This window comes from Pristis pectinata, chromosome 19 (assembly GCF_009764475.1).
Source record: "Pristis pectinata isolate sPriPec2 chromosome 19, sPriPec2.1.pri, whole genome shotgun sequence".
NCBI classification, from domain to species: Eukaryota; Metazoa; Chordata; class Chondrichthyes; order Rhinopristiformes; family Pristidae; genus Pristis; species Pristis pectinata.
In genome coordinates this window covers 18,067,007-18,094,296 of record NC_067423.1, presented here as the reverse complement: position 1 = coordinate 18,094,296, position 27,290 = coordinate 18,067,007, and the positions used below count along the sequence as shown (strand labels likewise).

Here is a 27,290-nt window from a genome sequence, read left to right as displayed (position 1 = left end):
CATTGGAATTCTTCAGCACAGAGGCTGATGGCAACTTGGCCTAGGTTGGGGGAGTTGGCCATTCAGATTTTAAAGTAGAGCTGAGGGGGCTGGAACAGAATCAATTGTTGAGAGCAAGGAGGGAGAGGAATGGACGGAGCACACCGTGACTTGTGATAGGGGCTGCACCATTAGCAGAGCTGTGGGATAAGGCAGGTGTAGACAGAGCGCAGCAGTGACACAGGAGACTGCAGATGCTGGAATCTGGAGCAACATCAATCTGCTGGAGGAACTCACCAGGAGAAGCAGCATCTGCGGGGGGGAAGGAATTGTCAGTGTTTCTAGTCGACACCCTGCACCAGGACTGAGCATGGAGAGGGGAGGTGGCCGGTATAAAGAGGAGAAGGGGAGTGGTGGAACAGCAGGGTGTTTGTTGCTGTAGACAATGTGCAACGTGTGCAAATGTAATGATGATACACAGCCGGCAGGGAAAGTGAGCTGTGAAGAGATTGCAGGGTCTGCAAGGAATGGTTATACAGGGGGGCAAAAGGGATTGTGATATTGTGGGAAACCTGGAACAGTGGGTGGTGTTTGGGTCTCTCTGCCTGAATACCTGCCTTGGAGGTTATCTACTCACCCATGCTCTGATTTTTGGGATGTGGGGGTGTCCACTTAAGAAAGATTGGGGAAGATTGGCCTCAACTCACTGGGGAAATGAAAATGAGAGGTGATCACATTGAGACATTCTGAGAGGCTGTGTCCCCAAACTGGATAGTCTGCGACAAGGGGGCAGCACTGCGGGATAGGAGTTGGCCATTTAGGGACTGAGATCAGGACAAATTTTGTTGCACAGAGGACCGTAAATCTTAGGAATTCTTCACCTCAAATGGCAGTCCACCATCAGTCCTTGACTGTGTTCAAGGCTGAGATTGTTCAATTGTTGGACTGAGGGAATCTGTAAATATAGTAATCAAGTGACAAAGTGCTCTTGAGGTTCGGCTGTTATCTGACTCAAAGGCAGAGCAGGTTCAAGAGCCAAGTGGCCTGCTGCTGCATCGACTCCCAATATTCTTGTGTCCATTTACATTTACTTAGCTCATAAACATGGTCACATATCCCCGGTGTTTCACTGGATCCTGAACAGCAATGTTTCAGCTGCCTCCAACACCAGAGCCCGGGGCTCAAACCTGACCTCCATTGTGTGGGGTTTTGCATGTTCTCTCTGTGACCACATGGGTTTTGTCATCATCCCACAGATATGCAGGTCGGTAGGTTAACTGGCCACTGTAAGTTGCTCCTGGTTTATAGGTGAGTGGTAGAACCTGGGGGGAGTGGATGAGAATGTGGGTGAGAATGTGGGGAGAATAAAAGAAATGGCTTCAATGTAAGATTAGAGTAAGCAAATGGTACAACAGCAACACACGGCCATGAGCGAGAGGAACCATTCAGGATTCCTGCTCCTGGAATACATGAAAAAAAATTCTGAAAATGTTCATGAAGTTCAGTAACTTTGTTACAGAGGTAGGCAAAGTTCAGGTTTGCTGTCAAATCTCACACTTTCAGCAAATGCTGCTGATTCAGTGAGTAAATAAGAACTGTTGGCCTTCAGGCCAATGAGTTGAACATCTCACTGCAGGTGAAGTTTTCCTGCTGCAATGTGATGATGTCACTTGGGGGAGTTTTAAACTGGAAGGTTAAACCACTTGAAATAACATAAATCTGCCAGAAACTAGATGTTGTAATAAGATCAAAAACACAAGGACAATTTAATGTAATCAAGGTATCAAGACAAGCTGAGGGAAACACCAGGAACTGTTTGTTAACACCACAGTCTTCAGACCCCACTGATAACATTCTTTCAAAGACTCTCATACCCAGCATTGGAATGTGCAGATGTTACAGGATGTGTATAGAAGTTTTCAACTCTATGCAAACAGGGAGCAGATCGATTACGATCTCTCCCAATGATCATTGCAAAGTGCTAATAAAATATATTTTATACTCTTTTCAATTGTCACGGGGCAGCACAGTAGCGTAATGTTTAGTGTGACACTATTACAGCGCAAGCAATCGGGGTTCAATTCCCGCCCCTGTCTGTAAGGAGTTTGTACGTTCTCCCCATGACTGTGTGGGTTTCCTCAGGGTGCTCTAGCTTCCACCCACGTTCCAAAGACGTACAGGTAGGTTAACATGGGTTTCAATGGGCGGTGCAGACTCGTTTAGCCGGGAGAGCCTGTTACTGTGCTGTATAAATAAAGCTTTTAAAAATTCCTTTCTTTAACAGGGTGACTGAGCAAGGGGAAACTCCCATTGAGAGGTCAGAAATTAAGTTCCCCTTGGAGCCTGGAAAGTGAATATCCATCACAAAACATATCTAAGATAGGCTTTTTCCCAGCTGGCTCCTCAATATATTTTTCTACAAAAGCACCTCATATACATTCCAATAATTCATCTCCAGCAAAATTCATTTCCCCAGTAAGTTAATGGTTCCCAAGTTACTCTATAATCCCTGTAACACACACCTCTAATTTCCTGACGGGGGCGTTTTAAACTGGAAACAGGGTGACTGGGCAAAGGAAAATCCCATTGAAAGGCCAGGAGTGGAATTCCCCGAGTGGTGTTAAAATTTCCAGAATTCTTTGCAGAATTGCCCAATTCCCAGTGAAACCAATTATCAAAGAGATAGCAGAGGTTTCCTTGCAGTTGTACAAAGGAATTTCTGGGCCCAGTTCATCTTCTGCAGCCCATCCACAGTATTGTAAAACCTCGTTCCCTGCAACTATTCCAGTAAATCCCCTCTGTCCCCTCTCCAGAGCCTTTATTTCACTCCCATGCACCGTGACCAGGACCTGACACACCAGGTGCGGCCGAAGGTAAATTTAATTTTGCAAAGTCTGTGCCGCCTTCTCCTCAGTGCAGCACTGAGTGCAGAGGTTGGGGGGAAGCAACAGTGGGACAGGAAGGCTGCTAGAAACGAGACTCACATAGCACCACACACACAGCTCAAGATGCAATTGTCTGCCTGCACTGCACTTTTTCAGTAACTGCAACACTTTATTCTGCATTCTGTTATTGTTTTCCCTTGTAATACCTCAATGCATTGATGTGATGAAATGATCTGCATGGATGGCATGCAAAAGAGTTTTTCACTATAACTCAGTACATGAGAGAATAATAAACAAATTTACCAATTTTCTTTATTATTGGCTGGGAAGCTAAGTGAATACAGTCGTCACAGACAGTGAGAGCGGCTACAGAGAAATCAAGGCACTGAATCCACTACTGGAATGGATGAGCGGACAATTCTGGAGTCATCTCAGTTCAGTGCAGTTTGTAGGGAAACAACCTTTGTTGATAAGTGCTTCACAGGGTGCATCATTCCAAGTATCGTCATCTAGAAGCAGACAAAAGAAATCCAACGTTTACCTGATAGTCCACAAACAAAATTCTGCAGTTGTTGGAAATCTGAAATGAATGCCGGAAATACTCAGTAGGTCAGGTAGCGTGTGTGGAGACAGAAATGGGAAGGTCATTGATGGAAGTGTTATCTGTTCCACTCTCCACAGATGCTGCGCCACCTGCTGAGTGTTTCCAGCATTTTCTGTTTTCTGTTTATCTAAACGTTTCATCTATTTGAGTCAGTGTCTGTGAGCCATGAATATCCCCTGACTCTTGATCTGTGAGTTTGCCTTGTAAATAAAGGGGGTCACTTCGTGTTGTGGTGCCGTGTGCAGTCAGAGTGGGTGTTGCTGAAACCTGACACCTCACAATATTCACTGGGGGTTTGGACTGTTCCAGACTGAAGTGGCTGGGCCCACCCTGGGCTGGAACTCCCTGTGTGGGCTGGACAACACACCTGTCCCATCAGAGATAAACTGAGCCCTCCCCATCCCATGGAGCTCACACAATGGGAGCAGGGTCTGGAATCTCCGGAGCTGGAACTTCTGTGACAGGTTTTATTATTAAATCTGGCAGTGGAATGGAATGGTTCACAATACCACGTGGAGTTATGCAGAAAATGAATATGATATTTCTGCTTTCAATTTCTATTCACTCAGAATGTTTCTCATTGTTATGAGTTTCTTTAACTACAGTGTCACACTGTGGGTTCCTCCGAACCTGGTGTCACATCCTTTGTACGTTCCTCCATCTGCAAGGTTACATTCAGCTGATCCTGACTAAGGGTTTGCAACGTGAAATATTAACTCCGTTGCTCTCTCCATAGATGCTGCCTGACCTGATGAGTGTTTCCAGCATTTTCTGGTTTTACCTCAGATTTCCAGCAGTGGTAGTGATTTTTGATCTTCACATACTGTCTGTTCCCCTGAACCCCACGTGACATCCCATTTATCCTCCTCTAACTGCTTGGCTATCAGTTCAGTTCTGCTAACCACAGAACGGAAGGGGTTGGTTCACTCCCTCTGTGTAACAGCAGGACTGCTGAGATAACCTCCTGTTCAATACTGTCTCATAGTAACTTCCAAGAAAATAACATTTCTGTCACTGTGATATTTACTGAAATAATCAATGCTCACATAGTCTTCTTTACCTTCAAAACAATTAGGCTCACTGCAAACCCATTTTTGGTAGTTCCTTGTTGATCCATCAATCCACGTGAAAGTCCCTTCCTGTGGGATATAAATCAATGATTATCTCTGTGGGAATGCTGAGTAACCTGCCCCTTACCGGTACAGGGAGGAGCTGTACCTGAGCCGGAGTGAGACCAGAATACGAGCAGCCAGGACAAATAGGGCAGTGAATGAGATCTTAAATTATGGACTTTAAGGGTGGAGGAAATCTCAAAGAAGTTATAGAATCCGTGGAAGATACAAAACTGGTCAGAAAATAGGAATAATTATAAGTTGAACAATGAGGGAAGAGATAGTCATTGAACAAAAAAACAAAGTCTAATTTCACAAAGAATGTGAGAGGAACAAATGACAGAAGAACGTAAAGTGACTGCACATGAATGGATGCAGAATGCAAAATCAAAGGGGAGCTGGAAGCAGGAACCTTCGTGAGACATACTTGGATCCTGTGCACAGTTCTGGTCTCCACTGTATGGAAAGGATATGGAGGCACCACTAAAGGTGAGAACATATTTCCAGGGAAGGTACCAGAAATGAGGGGCTGCACTTATCAACAAAGGTTGAACAAACCTGAGCTCTTCCATCCATCAGTGACTGAGGGTGATCTCTCTCTCTCTCTCTCTCTCTCTCTCTCTCTCTCTCTCTCTCTCTCTCTCTCTCTCTCTCTCTCTCTCTCTCGCTCTCTCTCTCTCTCTCTCTCTCTCTCTCTCGCTCTCTCTCTGAATGACTACCTGCTGTAACTGTACAGCCACAACTACAATGAACACTTGGATGTTAAAGCCAGATGATTGTGTGTGGGGTGTCCGAGGGGGTCACTGAAATCCTCCTTCAAACTATGAAGATTCAATCTGTTCGACATGGAGAAATGTTTCCACTTAAAAGTATTAAGGATGTGACTCACTGGGGTCTGGGATGGTTGAGACAGATCAGAATCTCACATTTAAGGGAAAGACAGAGAAGCTCATGAGGGAGAAAGGAAAGTCACACTGATCGTGTTAGATGAAGGAGGGTGAGAGGAGGCTCATGTGGAGCATAAACAAGGACATAAACATGTGGGATTTGATTTGTTCACAGGATGTGGTGACACTGGCCAGACCTGCATTTATTGTCCTTCCCTGATCATCCTCTGACCATTTCAGAGGGCAGGTAAGAGTCCACACATTGAGGGATCTCTGGAGTCACGGCGAGGCCAGACTGGGGAAGGATGGCAGATTTCTTACCCTGAAGAACAACAGTCAACCAGATGAGTTTTTACAACAGTCTGGGAGTTTCATCATCACCGTTACTGATGGTAACTTTTTACTCCAGATTTATTGCATTTTATTTACTTGGATCCAAATTCCCTGGCTGCTGGGATGGGATTCAAACTCGTGTCCCTGGATCATTAGGATACCACCCAGTAACTTAACCACTGCACTGCCACACCCCTGTTACTCTGCAGGAAGTCATATGTAGTTCTGAATATAGTGGAAATGCACATGTCATCGTTAACTTTACCTGTCATCTGTCATTCAGGCCAATCCATGTCTGTGTCTTCATTTTGTCCACGGCACTGATCACATCAGAAATGAATGTGTTGTGTTTGCATGAGGTCCAGAAGCCAGCTCTCCGTAATGTGGGTGGTGATTGCAGAAGTCCTTTAAACAAAATAAATAATTTATCTGCTGCTGAGAATCAGAATCTTTCATCGTCCCACAGACCCCTTAGTAAATCATCCCACCTGATGTTGGAAATTCAGCAACTTTGTTCACACAAAGTTCTTGTTCTTCAAAGTCCTTGGTGTCAAAACCAGCACTGTGTTAACTCCTGTATGTGGAGTTTCCCTGAAAATCCCCAGTATATCACCCACTGATCCGACTGATAGAAACCGGAGCCCACGGCCACAGTGAAGCGCACCCTGGAACACAGGGACTCATCACAGGCAATTCAACGAGAGGCTGTGCTGAGAGTTCATGGGAATGAACCAGCAGAGACCAATATTCCTCAAACCTCCCAGAGCATTCACTGATTTCAGGGACTTATCTCAGCATCTTTCCTTGTCTTTTTGTCACTGAAAAATCAGTAACAGGACGTTAACAGAATTAATTCAAACCTGTCCTTTTCACAACATCCTTGGGTTGGATCTTCAAGACCCCACAGTGTCAACTTCACTTCCAAGGAATTGCTTGTCCCTTTCAGTTAAAAGGGAATTAGGAGTTAAAGCAAGTGGAATAATGAAAGCACCAATCCCAAATAGTCACAACACCAGAAACGTGATGGAGCTGCAGAAGGTGGCCAATGTTCTTTGCCCACAGCCTGGTGCCAGAGGACTGAGAGGTTGCTGGAGGGGCTCCATTGTTTGAGTTGGGGACAAGGGGTAAACCGGGCAACTACAGGTCACAGACTGACATCAGTGGTGGGGAAATGGTGAGAAACAGTTCTGAGGGATGGAACAAATCAGTACTTAGAGTTTGGCAGGTTATTCGAGAATAGCACATTTTGTTAACAGATGGTTGTATCTGATGAACAATTAAACATGTGGGGGCTTTAATCAGAGAGCCAGTGAAGATAGGACATTAAATGTGACAAACATGGATTTTAACTCAGTGTTTGGGGAAGTCCCACATGGTTACTAAAGATTAAAAGTTGTTGGATCCCAGAGAAGCTACTTTATAAAACACTGGAGACACAAGAGACTGTAGCTGCTGGAATGTGGAGCAATGAACAACCTGCTGGAGGAACTCAGTGGGTCGAGCAGCATCTGTGGGAGGAAAGGAATTGGTGAAGTTTCAAGTCAAATACAGTCCTCAAGAGTTCCACCAGCAGATTGTTCATTGCTTTATAAACCTATGGTTACTTCACACCTGGAGTATTGGGTGCTTCCTGGTCACCATATGCTGACATTGAGGGAAAGGTTGTTGTGATAACACCATGTGATTCAGCTCTCTATCTCCTTCTTGTTCTCTGACTCGTCATTATTTGAGATATGGTCCATTATGGCGGCACCATCTGCAAACTTGTAGATGGAGTTAGAGCAGAATCTGGCCACACACAGTCGTGAGTGTATAGGGAGTAGAGTAGGGGGCTGAGGACGCAGCCTTGTGGGGCACCAGTGTTGAGGATAATTGCGGTGGAGGTGTTGTTGCCTATCCTTACTGATTGCGATCTGTGGTCAGGAAGTCAAGGATCCAGTTGCAAAGGGACTCTTGTTCCTTACACTGCCTCCTTCCCTGCAGATTGAGCCATTCCTTATCATCCTTGCTTACACCACGATGGATTGAGCTGTTCCTTTTACAGCATCCTCATATTGCTTGTCCAGAAATTAGTGAGAAATGTCGCCTGCTCCTCACTCTCCACAGACATCTTCTTTACTCTCTCTACATCTCTCCAATAGCAGGCACGGTAGTGTAGCGGTTAGCTTAACACTATACAGCCCTAGCGACCCGGGTTCAATTCCAGTCGCTGTCTGTGAGGAGTTTGTACGTTCTCCCCATGTCTGTGTGGGTTTCCTCTGGGTGCTCCGGTTTCCTCCCGCATTCCAAAGACATACCGGGTAGGGAGTTGTGGGCATGCTGTGTTGGCGCTGGAAGTGTAGCGACACTTGCCGGCTGCCTCCAGAACACTCTGCGCAAAAGATGCATTTCACTGTGTGTTCAGGTGTACATATGACTATTAAAGAAATCTTATCTTATCTTATCCCTTCTCTGCAACTTACAATATCTTTGATGCCTAAATTTTCAGAACTCTGATGAAATGTTGTTGACCTAAAATCTAAACTCAGTGTATCTCTCTGTCCTGATGCTGACTGAGGTATCTCAGTACGACCAATATGCAGAACATATTTCTGTGTAATTCACATCTCTCTGTGAACACATTGTTGTCAGTTTGTTTACATCCTACTGCATTTTGCATGGTTGGTGTTTATTCATTTCTGACAGTTCAGGCAGGGTGTGAGGAGGGAAGGTGTGCTGGAATGATCAACAAGGGAAGCAATATGTGTTGAACTGATGAACAACCCAGGGACCATCCCCCTGCTGAGAGTGTGCTGCAGAGACCCAAACACAGAGGGAGATAGGGAGTTGGTAACAAACCAAACAGGACTGGGCAGTTCTGTACTTAGTTTTATGGGAGGACGTTGTGCAGTTGGAAGGGGTGTCGGTGGAAGGTGGATGGGAAAGCAGGTTGTGAGGACGGCACGTGGGGTCAGTGAAAGGTGGAGGCAACAAGTGAGTGGGGAAAGTGTGGCAGGTGGAGTGTAACATGGGAAATGGGAGGTTGTCCATGTCCTGAACCAGGGGATTTTTGCAGGGTGGATGTGGGAAACAGCTGGAGCAGCTGTACAGTCCATGTTGGATTCTACCCAGTTGAAGACAGAAAGAATTCACACGGAGTCTGTGGTTTCCCTTCAGAACAAACGTTCTCTATTACTATCTGATGTCAACAGCAGAGTCACCTGTCCTGGGACGAATGCTCCCCGATCCAAAGTCTCCATTATTCTTACACTATTTCTTATCTACTTTCAGGGAGATCAATAACAAAGGTCATTTCCCTCAGTAACAAGTACATCATTTTGGATACTCCTGGGGGAATGGCCTTTCAGAGGAGAGCAACAGCAGCAGCCAGGTGTGTGGCAGCATGGCTGGCGCTGATGCACAGCAGAGGAGGGTGGCGTCTCGGAGAGCTGCAGTGATAGGAGGCTCGGTAGTAAGGGGGACACACAGGAGACTCTGTGGCCACGAATGAGACTCCAGGATGGCATGCTTCCTCCTTGATGCCGTGGTCAAGGATGTTTCTGAGCAGTTGCAAACAATTTCAAGTAGGATGACGAGCAGCCAGCGGTCCTTGAACACATTGGTACTAATGACATAAGTAGAAAAAGGGATGAGGTCCTGAAGAGTGGATGTCGGGAGTTAGGCAGAAGGTTAAACAGTGAAAGGTAAAGACAGAGTCCAAGTAGGGGAGGCTGGTGTCTGTCATGTGCTAGGCTGTCTCCAGAACTCTCTGCAGTTTCTTGCGGTCCTGGGCAGAGCAGTAGCCAAACTAAGCCATGATACATCCAGAAAGGATGCTTTCTATGTTGCATCGAATAAAGCTGGTTAGAGTCAAAGGGGACAAACCGAATTTCTTTATCCTCCTGAGGAAGTAGAGGCACTGGTGAGCTCTCTTGGCCGTAGCATCAACATGATTTGACCAGGACAGGCTGTTAGTGATGTTCACTCCCAGGAACTCGAAGCTCTCAACCCTCTCGACCTCAGCACCGTTGATGTAGATAGGTGCACTTTCACCGCCCCCTTTCCTGAAGTCAATAACCAGCTCTTTTGTTTTGTTGACATTGAGAGAAAGCTTGTTGTCATGACACCATTCCACTAAGCTCTCTATCTCCTTCCTGTACTCAGACTCATCGCCATTTGAGATACGGCCCACAACGGTGGTGTCATCTGCAAACTTGTAGATGGAGTGAGAGCAGAATCTGGCCACATAGTCACTAGTGTATAGGGAGTAGAGTCGAGGGCTGAGGACGCAGCCTTGTGGGGCACCAGTGTTGAGAATAATCGTGTAGGAGGTATTGTTGCCTATCCTCATTGATTGCGATCTGTGGTCAGGAAGTCAAGGATCCAGTTGCAAAGGGACTCTTGTTCCTTGCAGTGCCTCCTTCCCTGCAGATTGAACCATTCCTTATCATCCTTGCTTACACCACGATGGATTGAGCTGTTCCTTTTATGGCATCCTCATATTGCTTGTCCAGAAACTAGTGACAAATGTTGCCTGCTCCTCACTCTCCACAGACATCTTCTTTACTCTCACTACATCTCTCCAATAGCAGGCACGGTAGTGTAGCGGTTAGCATAACCCTATACAGCCCTAGCGACCTGGGTTCAATTCCAGCCGCTGTCTGTGAGGAGTTTGTACGTTCTCTCCATGTCTGTGTGGGTTTCCTCTGGGTGCTCCGGTTTCCTCCCACATTCCAAAGACATACCGGTTAGGGAGTTGTGGGCATGCTGTGTTGGCGCAGGAAGCGTGGCGACACTTGCTGGCTGCACCCAGAACATTCTATGCAAAAGATGCATTTCACTGTGGGTTTCGATGTACATGTGACTATTAAAGAAATCTTGTCTTAACTTATCCCTTCTCTGCAACTTAATTATCTTTGATGTCTAAATTTTCAGAACTCTAATGAAATGTTGTTGACCTAAAATCTAAACTCAGTGTGTCTCTCTGTCCTGATGCTGACAGGTATCTCAGTACGATCAATATGCAAAACATATTTCTGTGTAATTCACATCTCTCTGTGAACACATTGTTGTCAGTTTGTTTACATCCTACTGCATTTTGCATGGTTGGTGTTTATTCATTTCTGACAGTTCAGGCAGGGTGTGAGGAGGGAAGGTGTGCTGGAATGATCAACAAGGGAAGCAATATGTGTTGAACTGATGAACAACCCAGGGACCATCCCCCTGCTGAGAGTGTGCTGCAGAGACCCAAACACAGAGGGAGATAGGGAGTTGGTAACAAACCAAACAGGACTGGGCAGTTCTGTACTTAGTTTTATGGGAGGACGTTGTGCAGTTGGAAGGGGTGTCGGTGGAAGGTGGATGGGAAAGCAGGTTGTGAGGACGGCACGTGGGGTCAGTGAAAGGTGGAGGCAACAAGTGAGTGGGGAAAGTGTGGCAGGTGGAGTGTAACATGGGAAATGGGAGGTTGTCCATGTCCTGAACCAGGGGATTTTTGCAGGGTGGATGTGGGAAACAGCTGGAGCAGCTGTACAGTCCATGTTGGATTCTACCCAGTTGAAGACAGAAAGAATTCACACGGAGTCTGTGGTTTCCCTTCAGAACAAACGTTCTTTATTACTATCTGATGTCAACAGCAGAGTCACCTGTCCTGGGACGAATGCTCCCCGATCCAAAGTCTCCATTATTCTTACACTATTTCTTATCTACTTTCAGGGAGATCAATAACAAAGGTCATTTCCCTCAGTAACAAGTACATCATTTTGGATACTCCTGGGGGAATGGCCTTTCAGAGGAGAGCAACAGCAGCAGCCAGGTGTGTGGCAGCATGGCTGACTCTGATGCACAGCAGAGGAGGGTGGCATCTCGGAGAGCTGCAGTGATAGGAGGCTCGGTAGTAAGGGGGACACACAGGAGACTCTGTGGCCATGAATGAGACTCCAGGATGGCATGCTTCCTCCTTGATGCCGTGGTCAAGGATGTGTCTGAGCAGTTGCAAACAATTTCAAGTAGGATGACGAGCAGCCAGCGGTCGTTGTACACATTGGTAATAATGACATAAGTAGAAAAAGGGACGAGGTCCGGCAGAGTGGATGTCGGGAGTTAGGCAGAACGTTAAACAGTGAGAGGTAAAGACAGAGTTCAAGGAGGGGAGGCTGGTGTCTGTGATGTGCTGGGCTGTCTCCACAACTTTCTGCAGTTTCTTGCGGTCCTGGGCAGAGCAGTAACCGTACCAAGCCATGATATATCCAGATAGGATGCTTTCTATGTTGCATCGATAAAAATTAGTTAGAGTCAAAGGGGACAAACCGAATTTCTTTAGCCTCCTGAGGAAGTAGAGGCACTGGTTAGCTTTCTTGGTTGTGGCGTCTATGTGGTTGGACCAGGACAGGCTGTTGGTGATGTTTACTCCCAGGAACTTGAAGCTCTCACAGATCTCGACCTCAGCACCGTTGATGTAGACAGGTGCATTTACACCGCCCTCTTTCCTGAAGTCAATGACCAGCTCTTTTGTTGACATTGAGGGAAAGGTTGTTGTCATGACACCATTCCACTAAGCTCTCTGTCTCCTTCCTATACTCAGACTCATCGCTGTTTGAGATACGGCCTACAACAGTGGTATCATCTGCAAACCTGTAGATGGAGTTAGAGCAGAATCTGGCCACATAGTCATGAGTGTACAGGGAGTAGAGTGGAGGGCTGAGGGCGCAGCCTTGTGGGGCACCAGTGTTGAGAATAATCGTGCCGGAGGTATTGCTGCCTGTCCTCACTGATTGCAGTCTGTTGCTTAGAAAGTCAAGGATCCAGTTACAGAGGGAGATGTTGAGTCCTAGGTCTCGGAGTCCTAGGCCTAGGTAGTACAAAGTAAAAACACTAACAGAATGCAGAATAAAGTTGTTACAGTTACAGAGAAAGAGCAGTGCAGGTAGACAATAATGTACAAGGTCATAACGAGGTCGATTGTGAGGTCAGGAGTCCATTTTTTCATACTAGGAAACCATTCAATAGTCTTATAACAGCAGGATGAAGCTGTCCTTGAGCCTGGTGGTGTGTGTTATCAGGCTTTTGTGTCTTCTGCCTGATGGGAGAAGGGAGAAGAGAGAATGTCCATGGTGGGTTGGGTCTTTGATTATGCTGGTTGCTTTACTGAGGCAGTGAGAAGACAGTGTTCATGGAGGGGAGGCTGGTTTCCGTGATGTGCCGGGCTGTGTCCACAACTCTCTGCAGTTTTTTGTGGCCCTGGGCAGATCATTTTCCATACCAAGCTGTGATGCATCCAGACAGGCTGCTTCTATGGTACATTGATAAAAATTGGTAAGTGTCAAAGGGGACGTGCCAAATTTCGTTAGTCTCCTGAGGAAGTAAATGCGCTAGTGAGCTTTCTTGGCCGTGGCGTCTATGTGGTTGGACTAGGACAGGCTATTGGTGATATTCACTCCCAGGAACTTGAAGCTCTTGACCCTCTCGACCTCAGCACCCTTGTGGACAGGAGTATGTGCACTGCTTCCCTTCCTGAAGTCAATGACCAGCTCTTTTGTTTTGCTGCCATTGATGAAAAGGTTGTTGGCATGGCACTATGTTACTAAACTCCCTACCTCCTTCCTGTACTCCAGCTTATCGTTATTTGAGATACAGCCCACTACAGTAGTGTCATCTGCAAACTTGTAGATGGAGTTAGAGCAGAGTCTGGCCACGTAGTCATGAGCATATTGGGAGTAGAGTAGGGGCCTGAGGACGCAGCCTTGTGGGACATGAGTATTGAGGATAATCTTGGCGGAAGTGTTGTTGCCTATCCTTACTGATTGTGGTCTGTTGGTCAGGAAGTCAAAGATCTAGTCATAAAGGGAGGTATTGAGTGCCAGGTCTCGGAACTTGGTGCTTAATACTCTCTTTTAATTCAGATTTTAATACTTTCTAATCCAGGCAACATCCTGGTGACCCATTTCTGCATCCCTCCAAAGCCTTTATATCCATAATTTGGCAACCATAACTTTTCATCATGCTCCATATGTGGCTTAACCAAAATTTTACACAACTGCAACATCACTTGACAACTGCTATACTCAAAGCTCCAACTGATGAAGGCAAACATCTGTGCACCTTCTTTACCACCCTATCTACTTGTGTTGCTACTTTCAAGCAGCTATGGACTTGCACCCCAAGATCCCTGTGTACGTCAATGCTTCTAAGGTCCTATATACTTTCCTCTTATATTTGGTCACCCGAAATACAAAAACTTACACTTGTCCAGATGAAACTCCACCTGCCATTTCTCAGCCCACGTTTCCAGTTGGTCAATATCCTGCTGTATCTTTCAACAACCTTCCTCATGCCTCACCACCCACCATTTTTTGTGTCATCTGCAAACTTACTGATCAGCCCACCTACATTTTCATCCAGAACCTTTGGAGATATCACAATCAGAGAACGCAGCAATGATCACTACAGAACACCACTGGTCACAGTCTTCCAGTCAGAAAAACACCCCTCTACCACTGTCTTCTGTCTTCTATGCCCAAGCCATTTTAGAATCAAATCTACCAAGTCTCCATGGACCCAAGGTGCTTAATCTTCTGGATCAGTCTGCCATAAGGGACCTTGTCGAATGTTTCACTAAAGTCCCTGTAGACAGCATCCACTGTTCTACCCTCATCAGTCAGCTTCATCACTCCCTCAAATAACTCAATCAACTTCATAAGATATGACCCCCCCTACACAAGAGCTATGCTGGCTGTCCCTAATTTGTCTGTGCTTTTCCAAATGTGAATCAACCCTATCACTAAGAATCTTCTCCAACAATTTCCCTACCACTGAAGTAAGGCTCACTGGTGAATTATTTCCTGGTTTCTTCCTGTTGTCCTTCTTAAACAAAGGAACAACACTGGCTGTTCTCCAGTCCTGTGGGACCTCACCTGTGGCACTGAAAATGAGACAGAGCAAAAAGGACCAAAAGAGATAAAAAGCACCAGAGCAAGAAATAGCTTGTTATCAGACAAGACCAGACGGCAAGTGCAGGAAGGTCAAAGATAGTTGACAGTGCACAGACGTAAACACAGGAACATGTGAAGCAAGGTGGGGGAGACGCAGGTGCAGGTAACCCCTGGGGTTATGATGTTGTGGCAGGCCCACATCCAGCTAAAAGGGCAGGAATGATTCCAAATATTCCTGGATACAAATGTTCAGGAAAGATGTGGGAGCGGCAGCAGCAGTACTGAAGGCAATATTCAAGGACACTACGTAGAAGTAGACCAAGAGCTGTGATCACATAACTGGGGCAAAAGATCACTGACTGATGGCAAGGATGTTGAGGACCAAATGTTGCAGAGAAATTGCAGAGATGCAAAAGCCACAGAGTAGTGATAATGAACTGCTGGAATTTCCAAACATATACTGGAACACCAAGATCATAAGGGAGAAAGAAGGACAGAGTTTCAAAAGCGTTGAGGAGAATTTGTGGAAAGCACAGTTAACAGCGCACAGGCCTGGGAGAAATGTGTTGCCATGGGGAGAGAAATGTCCAACTGACAGAACAGGGGGTTGGGATACATGGGTCAGTTTTGGATTGGTGGTCAGTAACTAGTGCAATGTCACAAGGATCAATGCTGAGACTCAACTATTTCTAATCTAGAGTTTGGACTGGGATGAAGGGACCGGGTGTGAGGGACTTGAGCAGATTTGCTGATGATATAAAGATGGGTGGGTTAGTGAGTTGTGGGGAAGGTATTCCCACGTTGTTGGGTCGGATATTCCAGGATGTAAACCTGGTGACGATGAAGAAATAGAGCATAGAATATAGAACATTACAGCACAGTACAGGCCCTCCCGCCCACAATCTTGTGACGACATTTTATCCTGCTCTAAGATCTATCTAACTCTTCGCTCCCACATAGCCCCCCATTTCTCTATCATTCATGTGTCTATCTAAGAGTATCTTAAATGTCCCTAATGTATCTGTCCCCACAACCTTAGATGACAGTGCGTTCCATGCACCACTACTCTCTGTTTAAAAAAAACTTACCCCTGACATCCCCCTTATATCTTCTTCCAATCACCTTAAAATTATGTGCCCACGAGTTAGCCATTGTCACCCTGGGATAAAGTCTCTGACTGTCCACTCAATCTACGCCTCATCATCTTATACACCTCTATCAAGTCACCTCTCATCCTCCTTCTCTACAAAGAGAAAAGCCCAGCTTACTCAACCTATCACATAGGACATGCTCTCCAATCCAGGCGACATCCTGGCAAATCTCCTCTGCACCCTCTCTAAAGCTTCCACATCCTTCCTATAATGAAGTGACCAGAACTGAACATAATACTCCAAGTGTGGTCTAACCAGAGTTCTATAGAGCTGCAACATCACCTCATGGCTTTTGAACTCAATACCCCAACCAATGAAGGCCAACATACCATATGCCTTCTTAACAACTCTAACGACCTGCGCAGCATCCTTGAGGGATCCATGGACGTGGACCCCAAGATCCGCATGTTCCTCCACACTGCTAAGAGTCCTGCTATTAACCTTGTATTCTACCTTCAAATTCAATCTCCCGAAGTGTATCACTTCACACTTATCCAAGCTGAACTCAATCTGCCACTTCTCAGCCCAGGTCTGCATTTTATCAATGTCCTGTTGTGATCTACAGCAACCTTCTACACTATCCACAACACCACCAACCTTTGTTCATCAGCAAACTGACTAACCCACCCTTACACATCCTCATCCAAGTCATTTATAAAAATCACAAAGAGCAGGGGTCCCAGAACAGATCCTTGCAGAACACCACTGGTCACCGACCTCCAGGCAGAATATGCTCCATCTATCACCAGCCTCTGTCTTCTATGGGTGAGCAAATTCTGAATCCACACAGCTAAGTTTCCCCGGATCCCATGCCTGCTGATTTTCTGAATGAGCCTTCCATGAGGAACCTTATCAAACGCCTTACTAAAATCCATGTACACCACATCCACTGCTCTACCTTCATCAATGTGCTTTGTCACATCCTCAAAGAATTCATGAGGCATGACCTGCCCCTCACAAAGTAGTGCTGACTGTCCCTAATCAGCTTATGCTTCTCCAATTCCCCATAAATCCTGTCTCTAAGAATCTTCTCCAGTAATTTGGCTACCATTGAAGTAAGACTCACTGGTCTATAGTTCCCAGGTTATCCTTACTCTCTTCCTGGAACAAAGGAGCAACTTTTGCCACCCTCCAATCATCTGCAACTACTCCTGTGGCCAGTGATGATGCAAAGATTGTCGCCAAAGGCATAACAATCTCTTCCCTCGCTTCCCATAATAGCCTTAGATATATCCCGTCTGGTCCCGTTGACTACTCTATCCAACATCAGCCTGACTTGGAAACATAACTTGGAGCAGAAGCTGTGGGAGGGGTTCCTGTGCACTTGCTACCCTTGCCCTTCTTGCTGGAAGAGGTCACCTAACCACAGAAGTAATTAGGTGTTGTTTTGAACACACTTCAACACCATTTGAGGAAAATGAAAGAACAATGTGTTTCTGAGCAATGAAAGTTAGTTTGATTATGTTTTAAACCAAAATGCTACACTGATCAACTGCTGAGGTTGGTGCAACTGCTACCCATAACCTTGAGCAAGGGACATCTGCCCAGGTCCCTGCTCCTGAAAAAAAAGCAAATACTGGAAACTTGAAGTGGAAAAACTGAGAACTGAGCATCCTCAGTAATGTCACTGGGAGGAAATATCATGTTTAGGTCAATGAGTTGCATTTCTAATCTCTCTCTCCACAGTTGCTACATAACCTGCTTCCAATGTCATTCCTGCTTCTGATCAGGGTTCAGAGACCAAGACCAGCCTTTCACCTAAATAAATAAAATTTGCATTAACTCCTTGTCGGGATATATCTCAGTGTCACTGATGCCGCTGACATTGAGCGGTTCGGTGGAGAACACAGCTGCCCACAGTCAGGCTACCCGCTGGGTGTTTGTTTCTTGTTGTGTGCTGCTGGTAACAGCGACTCTCCCCTCCCCTCAGTTTGTACTGTCAGTGGCCTGCTGATCCACGGCCAGTGCAGAAAGCAACCCCCAGGCCGGACGGTGTGTTGGATACATCCCGACTGTACTGTGGGCAGCCCCTGGAGTAAGTGTGTAGACTGCAGTGTCATGTAGTTTACTGATTGACTTTGGAGGACTGAATGCCAGCTCAGTGAATGGGAAGCAAGAGTGAGAAGAGTGAATCTACCCAAGTGGGTCAGAGTGGTTTAATGCTGAGTTATTCCCACCATCTCGTTCACTTTCAATATCAGTTCAGGAAATTCCTCAACTCCCAGGGCCCCGTCTTCCCTCAGCACATTGACTGGAGAGTTGGGCAAGGCTTGAGTTCTCTCAGATCATGTCCAGACATGTGTCAAGAATCCAGGATTGCAAAATTGCCCAACCCACGCTTGAGTTGATTTTTAAACAGACAGCAGAGGTTTTCTTGCAGTTGTGCAAAGGAATTTCTGGGCCCAGTTCATCTTCTGCAGCCCATCCAGACTATCGTACAACCTCATTCTCTGCAACTATTCCAATAAATCCCCTCTGTACCCTCCACAGAGCCTTTATTTCACTCCCATGCGCGGTGACCAGGACCCGACACACCAGGTGCGGCCGAAGGAAAAGAGTTAATTTTGCAAAGTCTGCGCCGCCTTCTCCTCAGTGCAGCACTGAGTGCAGAGGTGGGGGGGGAAGCAACGGTGGGACAGGAAGGCTGCTGGAAACTGGACTCACACAGCACCACACACACAGCTCAAGATGCAATTCTCTTTATTGTTGGCTGAGAAGCTAAGTGAGTACAGTCACCACAGGCAGTGAGAGCGGCTGCAGAGAAATCAAGGCACTGAATCCACTGCTGGAAAGGATGGTCCTGGAATCTTCTAACCACAACGAAGTTTGTAAGAACAAACAAAACCAATTTTCATATCACAGCGTGCATCATTCCAAGTATCATCACCTTGAAGCAGGGAAAAGAAATCCAACAGTTACCTGTTAGTCCAGGTAAATTCTGGATATGTGAAATAAATGCTGGAAAACACTCAGATACCCAGGCAGCATGTGTGGAGAGAGAAACAGGAAAGTCGTTGACGGAAATGTTGGAAATGTTATCTCTGTTCCTCTCTCCACAGATGCTGCCACACGTGCTGAGTGGTTCCGGCATTTTCTTTTTTCAGTTTAATCAAAATGTTTCATCTATTTGAGTCAGTGTCTGTGAGCCATGAATTTTACCTGACTCTTGATCCATGAGTTTGCCTTGTAAACAAAGGGAGTCACTTCCTGTTGAGGTGCCGTGTGCAGTCAGAGTGTGTGTTGCTGAAACCTGACACCTCACAATATTCACTGGGGGTTCGGATTGTTCCAGACTGAAGTGGCTGGGCTCACCCTGGGCTGGAACTCCCTGTGTGGGCTGAACAACATGCCTGTCCCATCAGAGATAAATTGAGCCCTCCCCATCCCATGGAGCTCACACTATGGGAGCAGAGTCTGGATTCTCCAGAGCTGGAACTTCTGCAACTGATTTAATTTCTAAATCTGGGAATTTTACACACCTGCACATTCCGATATCTGCAGCGTTACACCCGGTATGTGTAGAATTAGGGTGTTCCCTTGCACATGGAGCAAAGAAACAGAGCACTCGGCCCACGGGATCCGTGCTCATGTTGCTGCTCCACACCAGCCTCCCCCCTCCCTTCATCCAAGCCCATCAACAGATCCGTCTGTTCCTTTCTCCATCTCCCTCTCCCTTAAGTGCATCTGTGCTCTCTGCCTCGATTACTTGTGGTCCTGAGCTCCACCTGCCGCCACACCCAAGTCAAGAAGATTTTCCTCTGTTGTCTCTTCGATTTATCGGTGACTATTTTACATTGATGACCAGTGAACCTGGTTCCACACACAGGAGAAAACATCCTTTCTACATCCACCCTATAAATCCTTCACAGTGAGAAAGGCCCCTGGCTGGTCACCCCTCAATCTTCTCTCTTGTGGAGAACGGCCTCAGCCTGTTGGATCTTCCCTGCCTCTGTGTTTTGTGATGTTCACTGCTCCAATTCCTCTCATTCTTTTATGTAACAGTGAAATGGAACGGTTCACAGTACAGCATGTCCGGTCTAACCAGGGTTATACAAAGGTTGAGCAGAATGTTTCTACTTTTAATTTTTATTCATCCGGAAATGAATATCAGGGCATTCCTTTCAGTGTTCTTAATGTGTTGTGTCACACTGTACCTTCCGCTAACTACAGTGTCTCGCCCCTTGTACATTCCCCCTGCACAGTTACACTTAGTATCCCAGACCCCTGCATTACATCCCATATATCCTCTTCTAACTGCTGGACAGTCAGTCCATTTCTGCTGAGCACAGGACTCATGGGATTGGTTCACTCCCACTGTGTAACAGCCGGCCTGTTGAGATAACCTCCTGTTCAATACTGTGTCTAAAATTGACTTCCAAGAAAATAATATTTCAGTCATTGTTACACATACCATTAAATTTAATGTGCACACAGTGTTCGAGTCCTCCATAATTGTCAGGTTGACCCTTAGCCCAGTTTTTGTATTTCCTTGTGGATCCATCAATCCATGTGTAAGTCCCCTCCTGTGGGATATAAATCAATGATTATCTCTGTGGGAATGCTGAATTACCTGCCCCTTACCGGCACAGGGAGGAGCTGTACCTGAGCTAGAATGAGACCAGAATACGAGCAGCCAGGACAAATAGGGCAGTGAATGAGATTTTAATTGATGGACTGGCAGGGAGGGAGAAATCTCGTGGAAGTAACAGAATCCTTGGAACAAAAGAAACTGGATCTGAGAGTGAAGGTCAGGGAATAGGAATAATGGTAAGTCAGACAGTGAGGGAGAAGGTAGTCACTGAACACAAATACAAAGTCTGATCTTTCAAAGACAGACGGTGAAACAATTCAGAAAGGAATTTCAAACACCTGCAGAGCAATGAACACAGAATCCCAAACCAAACAGGAAATGGAGGCAATAAGTTGTAGCACAGATCCAGATGTGTGTGTGGAGGAGTGGAACACTGAGCACATCATCCACTCCCCCCACCCCACCGCCCCACCTATGAGGACCAGTCCAGATCAGGAGCACATCCGGAATATTCACTTCCCAGCCCCAAGACCAGAAGGTTTAGTCCATCCTTTCCTCAGGGGAGTAAATATCTCAAACTACTCCTGTTCTCCAAGTTCTCAACCTTCATATTCCTTCACAGCTGCCCAGTGACATCGCTCTGCACACCAGCCTTGCCCCGTGTCCTTTAAACATTTTGGGAACAAAAATGTATCAGTTTCAGGAGAAGGATTAACCAAATCCCAACTGCTGCAGGATTGGGCAGAATAATGGGAAATGTGGGAGTTGGCAGTCAAAGAATGGAACATAAGTAACAGAGCAGACACGTCAGATCAGGGTTTCAGCAGGTTCCCGGCACGGCAGCAGGAGTTGAGGCCAGCATTGTCGAGTTGAATGGTGAGGCAGGCTTGACGGACAGAGTGGCCTTCTCATGCTCCTATTTTCTTGATTTTTGTGTGCATTTTATATTTATATAGATACAGCATTAACCCTTAATAATGCTCATTCCTTTTGTACTCTGTACAAAGCACTGGACATCATTTTGAAAAGGGTGGAATTGAAAAGCAGAGAAGTTCTATAAATCTTACATTAGTCAGACCAGACTTGGAGTATTGTGTGCAGTTCTGGTCGCCCCATTACAGGAAGCATGTGGAGACTGTGGAAAGGGTGCAGAATTGGTTTACCAGGATGCTGCCTGGATTAGAAGGTATGAGCTGTAAGGAAATGTTGGACAAAGTTGGACTGTTCTTCCTGGAGCGTAAGAGGCTGAGGGGAGACCTGATGGAGGTTTTTAAACTTATGAGAGGCATAGATAGGGAAGACAGTCAGGATCTTTTCCCCAGGGTAGAAACGTCAAATGCCAGAGGACCTGCTTTTAAGGTTAGAGGGGGGAAGGATGAAGACAACATGAGAGGCAACTTTTTTTATGCAGAGCGTGGTAGGTGCCTGGAATGGGTTACCAGGGGTACTAGAGGAAGCAGGCAGTTTGATGGAGTTTAAGAGGCTTTTTGATAGACACATGAATATGAAGGGAATGGAGAGACATACATGATACACAGGAGAAGGACATTTAGTGTGAATTGGCATCAAGATCGGCACAACGTTGTGGGCCAAATGGCCTGTCTAGTACTGTACTGCTCTATGTTCTATGTTCTAGAACCTTGTTCAGACTATATTCAGACCCTGTGCACAGTTCTGGTCTCCACTGTATGGAAAGGGTACAGAGACACCATTGAAGGTGAGAACATATTTCTTGGGAAAGTACCAGAACTGAGAGGCTGCACTTATCAACAAATCTTGAACAAACTTGAGCTCTTTCATCCATCAGTGACTGAGGGTGATCTCTCTCTCTCTCTCTCTCTCTCTCTCTGAATGACTACCTGTTGTAACTGTAGAGCCACAAACACACAACTTGGATGTTAAAGCCAGATGATTGTGTGTGGGGTGTCCGAGGAGATCACTGGGATCCTCCTTCAAACTATGAAGACTTACTTGGGTCAACGTAGAGAAATGTTTGCACTTGTGATGCAGTCGAAGAGCAGGGACCATAAATATAAGAGAGTCACCGATCAATCCAGCAGGCTCCTCGAAAGAAACCCTTTTCTCCAGAGTGTTCAGGATGTGACTCACTGGGGTCAGGGATGGTTGAGACAGATCAGAATCTCACATTTAAGGGAAAGACAGAGAAGCTCATGAGGGAGAAAGGAAAGTCACACTGATCGTGTTAGATGAAGGAGGGTGAGAGGAGAGGCTCATGTGGAGCATAAACAGGGACAGAAACATGTGGGATTTGATTTCTTCACAGGATGTGGTGACACTGGCCAGACCTGCATTTATTGTCCTTCCCTCATCATCCTCTGACCATTTCAGAGGGCAGGTAAGAGTCCACACATTGAGGGATCTCTGGAGTCACGGCGAGGCCAGACTGGGGAAGGATGGCAGATTCCTTACTCTGAAGAACAACAGTGAACCGGTTGAGTTTTCACAACAGTCTGGGAGTTTCATCATCACCGTTACTGATGGTAACTTTTTACTCCAGATTTATTGCATTTTATTTACTTGGATCCAAATTCCCCGGCTGCTGGGATGGGATTCAAACTCGTGTTGCTGGATCATTAGTATACCACCCAGTAACTTCACTGCACTGCTGCACTGCTGTTACTCTGCAGGACATCATATGTCATTCTATCTGTGAACAACAATGTGACTCCAAAGATCCATCAGTGTGTTGTCTGTCACCTGCCCTCTGAAATGGTCAGAGGGGATTGGGGAGGAACAACAACTTCTGCTCTGTCCAATGCCGTGACAACCTGCTATATAACTCATCATCGGTAACTTCACCTTGCATCTGTCGTTCAAGCCAATCCATGCATGTGCCTTTCTTCCACTCAGAGCATGGATCACATAAGAAATGAATCTGTTGTGTTCACTTGATGTCACAGAAGGCAGCTGCCCAACCCATGTGTTACGATTACAAAAATCCTTTGAAGAAAAGAAATAATTTATCTGCTGCTGAGAATCAGAATCTTTCATCCTCTTCCAGGCCCCTCAGTAAATCATCCGACCTGATGTTGGAAATTCAGCAACTTTGTTCACACAGTCAGAGTTCTTGTTCTTCAAAGTCCTTGGTGTCAAAACCAGCACTGTGTTAACTCCTGGATGTGGAGTTTCCCCTAAAATCCCCAATACTTCACCCATTGATCCGACTGTTAGAAACCGGAGCCCACGGCCGCAGTGAAGCGCACCCTGGAACACAGGGACTCACTGCAGGCAATTCAACGAGAGGCTGTGCTGTGAGTTCATGGGAATGATCCAGCAGAGACCAATATTCCCCAGGCCTTCCAGAGCATTCACTGGTTTCAGGGACTTACCTCAGCTTCCTGCCATGTCTTTTCCTGACTGAAAAACCGGTAACAGGAGTTTAATTCAGAAAAATAAAACCAGCTTTCATCACAGGGTCCTCTGAATATTCCACGTTTTTCAAGGTCCCTCTGAGTCTCCTCCACTTCGAAGGAATTGTTTCTCCCTTACAGTGAAAGAGAATTAGGATTTAAACCAAGTGCAATAATCAAAGCACCAGTCCCAAATACTCACAGTTTTTGCTGTTTCACAGCACCGGACCTTGATGGACACACAGAAGGTCAGGGCTCGAGGGCAGGAAGGAGCACCGCCTGTAGCTGTGGCTGGTCTAGTGTTTAATACCGTCCTCACGTCATCTCCCCCAGTCCTGCTCTTGTAAAAGGGGCAAAGGGACAGATGGAGGAACTGCAGGCTAATCAGCCTGATGTTGGGATGGATTCAAGTCATTGTTCAAAGGGTCAGTGGGCAGATGTGGAAAATATTTTCACCCAGAGGGTGGTGGGTGTCTGGAACTGTCTGCCTGAAAGGGTGGTAGAGGCAGAAGCCCCATCACATTTAACAGTACTCAGACACTGAGATGTACATTTGAGGAGCTGTGACCAGCAGTGCTATGGACACAGTGCTGTGAGGTGGTTTGTGTTGAGTTTCCATCTGCACCGACACAATGGGCCAAGGGTCCTCCCTCTCGCACATAACTTTCCTCAGATTCTATGAGAGTGGATCGATGGTGCGCTGTCTCCATGGTGAGTGTGTCCTTGCTCAGATACAGAGACAAAAATGACACACTCCAAAGGGGTCTCACTCAAATCCTGTAAAGTATCAGCAAGACTCTCTGCTCCAACTTTCCTACAATTATAGCCGATACATCACTTGGCTTGCCTACTGCTCGCTCTCCCTGCATGAACCTCTCCACACTTGAGGAAACACCACACTGAGATCCCTCTTCACAACAGCGTTTACTGGTTTCTCACCATGTAAAATTCCTGTTTCATCGACCAAAGTACACAACCTCACAGTTTCCCACAATATTCTCCTCTGCCACATTCCTGCCTACTTGCTGAGCCTTTCAATGTCCTTTTGAAGACTCTTGCTGTCCTCTTACTTCTGACTCTCTCACCCAGCTTTGCACCATCAGAAAACAGAGACTTTGTGCCCTATCTTTATATCCAGGGCATGCACAGAATGTGTCAATCGCTGATGCCCAATGCTTGCTCTTGAGGCAACCCACTGACAGCAGTCTGACATCCTGAAAAAGACCTGTTCATTTTGATTTTCACATTTCCATCCTTTCAACAATCTTCACCCCGTGTTCTAAGTTACCACCTCCACCAACTCCATGATTCCCATTGGGTATAACAATCTTTTATAAATCCAGGGAGACCTGATTCATTATTTCCAATGTACCTACCATGCTAGTTACATCCTCAAACATCTGATGGATTTACTAAACATGGCTTTCCCTTCATAAAACCTTGTTAATTCTGCCTAATTGTGCCTAAAAGCTAACATTTAAAGAAAGATATCAAAGGAAAAAGCGCATATATTTGCCAAAAAATGCAGAAAGCTGGAGAATTAGGAAAATTTCAAAATTTCCTGCAAATCACAATTAAATTTTCAGCAGAAAAAATGTAAACAACTTTCATCAAAGGTGATTCAATATATTGTGAAGGAAAAGGAAAGCAGAATTTGAGAGGAATCCTGTGGGAAACATTAAAACAGAGGAAGTATTTCCAGAGAAAGTGAAAAAGAAAAGTTGAACAGAATTTAATGTGGGTCCCTTCCAGACCGAGACAGGAGAAATAATATTGGGGAGTAAGGAAATGACAATGAAATGAAACAATTCCTTTGTCTGGCTTCTTGGAAGAAAACACAGGAAATCTCGGAAAAAGAGAACAACAGGTACAGCAGGAATGAGGTGAAACAAATTAGCATCATCAATGCACAACTGTTGGAGAAATAATAATGCTGAGTGCCAATAAATCCTCAGGAACTGATGTCCTGTGTCCCGAGCTGTTGGGAGAGGTGACTATGAAGATACTGGATGCAATGGAGTGTGCCGCAGGGATCGGACCCCATCAGTTTACAAACTATATCAATGATTCGGGCAATGGGACAAGGAGTATTGTATCCAAGGTTGCGGCTGACACAAAGCTGGTGGCAGTGGGAGTTGTGAAGAAGATGCAGAGAGACCTCAAGGGGATTTAGACAGACTGAGTCAATGTGACAGACATGGCAGATGGAATAATAATGTGGAAAATGTGAAACCTTGGAATAAAGAATGGAAAAGATGAATATTTTCTGAGCAATAAGAGATTGGAGATTTTGAAGAGATGCTGTGTGCCAGTCTCATTAGCAAATTGCCCACCACTACAACCTTTCTCATTCTACTTCACTCCCCACCCCCGGGACTGCCTCACACCCCTCTGTACCATTGCCAGCACTCTGGCCAATCTCCCTCAAGCCTTCGTCCTCACCCTCACAGGTGACAAGTACACTACACCCATGGCATTGAACCAATGCCCACTGAACCTCCTTCTCTGCAGTCCCTGGGTTCCTGACAGATAGTCACATATCCCTCTACCACATCCCAACCACTCCCAATGTCCACAAATTCCCATGTTCTGCAGTCCCAACACAGAGCCTGTGCATTCATTCATCACAGCAATATATTTTTAAAGCTCCTGGAATCAATGGACCTTACCTGCCACATCACTGACAAGCAGTGCGGTCAGCACCAAGACCCACACCAGCATCGTGTTTCTTTCCTCAAACCTGAAACACAAGAAAATAATTCATCGTTAGTGTCAAGTTTCCCAGTGACGGTGGGGATATCCTGCTGCCATTCCCACCTCTCCCTCTCAGCTGTGTGTGTCAATGGGGTTTCCAATGCTGTTGCATCCCTATATATGTGTAGTTCTTAGATCTTGGAGGTTTCAGGAACCATTGATATCAAACCCAACTGGCTGGACCAATCTATGTAAAGATTACTGCAGACCAATCACTGACTGACAGATTAGAATAAGGTGAACAATGTTAAGGCAAAGCAGCTATAGTCAAAGTATTAAGTTTCAAATATAGTAACCATTAATGCAGGCAAGAACCTGTCTCCATGAACTATTGCAAAATACTTCAGTAATCAGTATTGGAATTAAAAGGACAGCTATTTGTGAACAAACAGTACGGTCTACAGATCACAGGCTCCTGGCTCACAGCAGGAGGCTGCTCAAGAGATATGGTTTGTGAACTGCCGTGGCCACGAGACAATCTCGTCTACATCAGCCAAACGTAAGACAATGGGGCTGTGTTACGTGGCCTCCATCAAACCAGGCAAAATGTATCTTCAGTTAAGTTGTTTTGCATCATTATGACAGGGATGTAGGAACAATCCAGACCAGACTTGTTTTGTCGTTGAGCACATCAAACATGGCCAAAGGCATATTTGCTCTTCTGTCAATAACTGGGATTGGAGGAGCAAACAGAAAAACCACACAGAATTGGTGTTCAAAATAACAGATGATTTATTAAAAACTGGTGCAGACCAGGAGACCAGTCAAAGCTGG

At 45.8% G+C, this 27,290-nt stretch overlaps 2 protein-coding genes across 5 annotated transcripts in view; both read right to left on the bottom strand.

Moving 5' to 3' along the window:
- Positions 1-27,290, bottom strand: part of chkb (choline kinase beta) — a 697,917-nt gene that overhangs the window by 308,866 nt on the left and 361,761 nt on the right. The gene's annotated exons all lie outside the window — the stretch shown is intronic.
- The window catches only part of LOC127580352 (galactose-specific lectin nattectin-like), a 95,491-nt gene continuing 86,744 nt past the window's right edge, over positions 18,544-27,290 (bottom strand). The window contains exons 1-6 of one of the 4 annotated variants that reach the window (XM_052033694.1): positions 26,813-26,951; positions 26,432-26,502; positions 23,742-23,896; positions 23,212-23,352; positions 20,272-20,383; positions 18,544-18,747 (exon numbers count right to left, since the gene is read on the bottom strand). In XM_052033694.1, coding sequence (XP_051889654.1) covers positions 18,671-18,747; positions 20,272-20,383; positions 23,212-23,352; positions 23,742-23,896; positions 26,432-26,483 — 537 coding nt within the window. In that variant the 5' untranslated portion in view covers positions 26,484-26,502; positions 26,813-26,951 and the 3' untranslated portion in view covers positions 18,544-18,670. Of the gene's footprint in view, positions 18,748-20,271; positions 20,384-23,211; positions 23,353-23,741; positions 23,897-26,431; positions 26,503-26,579; positions 26,713-26,812; positions 26,952-27,290 lie in introns of those variants that run through there. The other 3 variants (XM_052033693.1, XM_052033695.1, XM_052033696.1) reach the window with 3 other exon arrangements.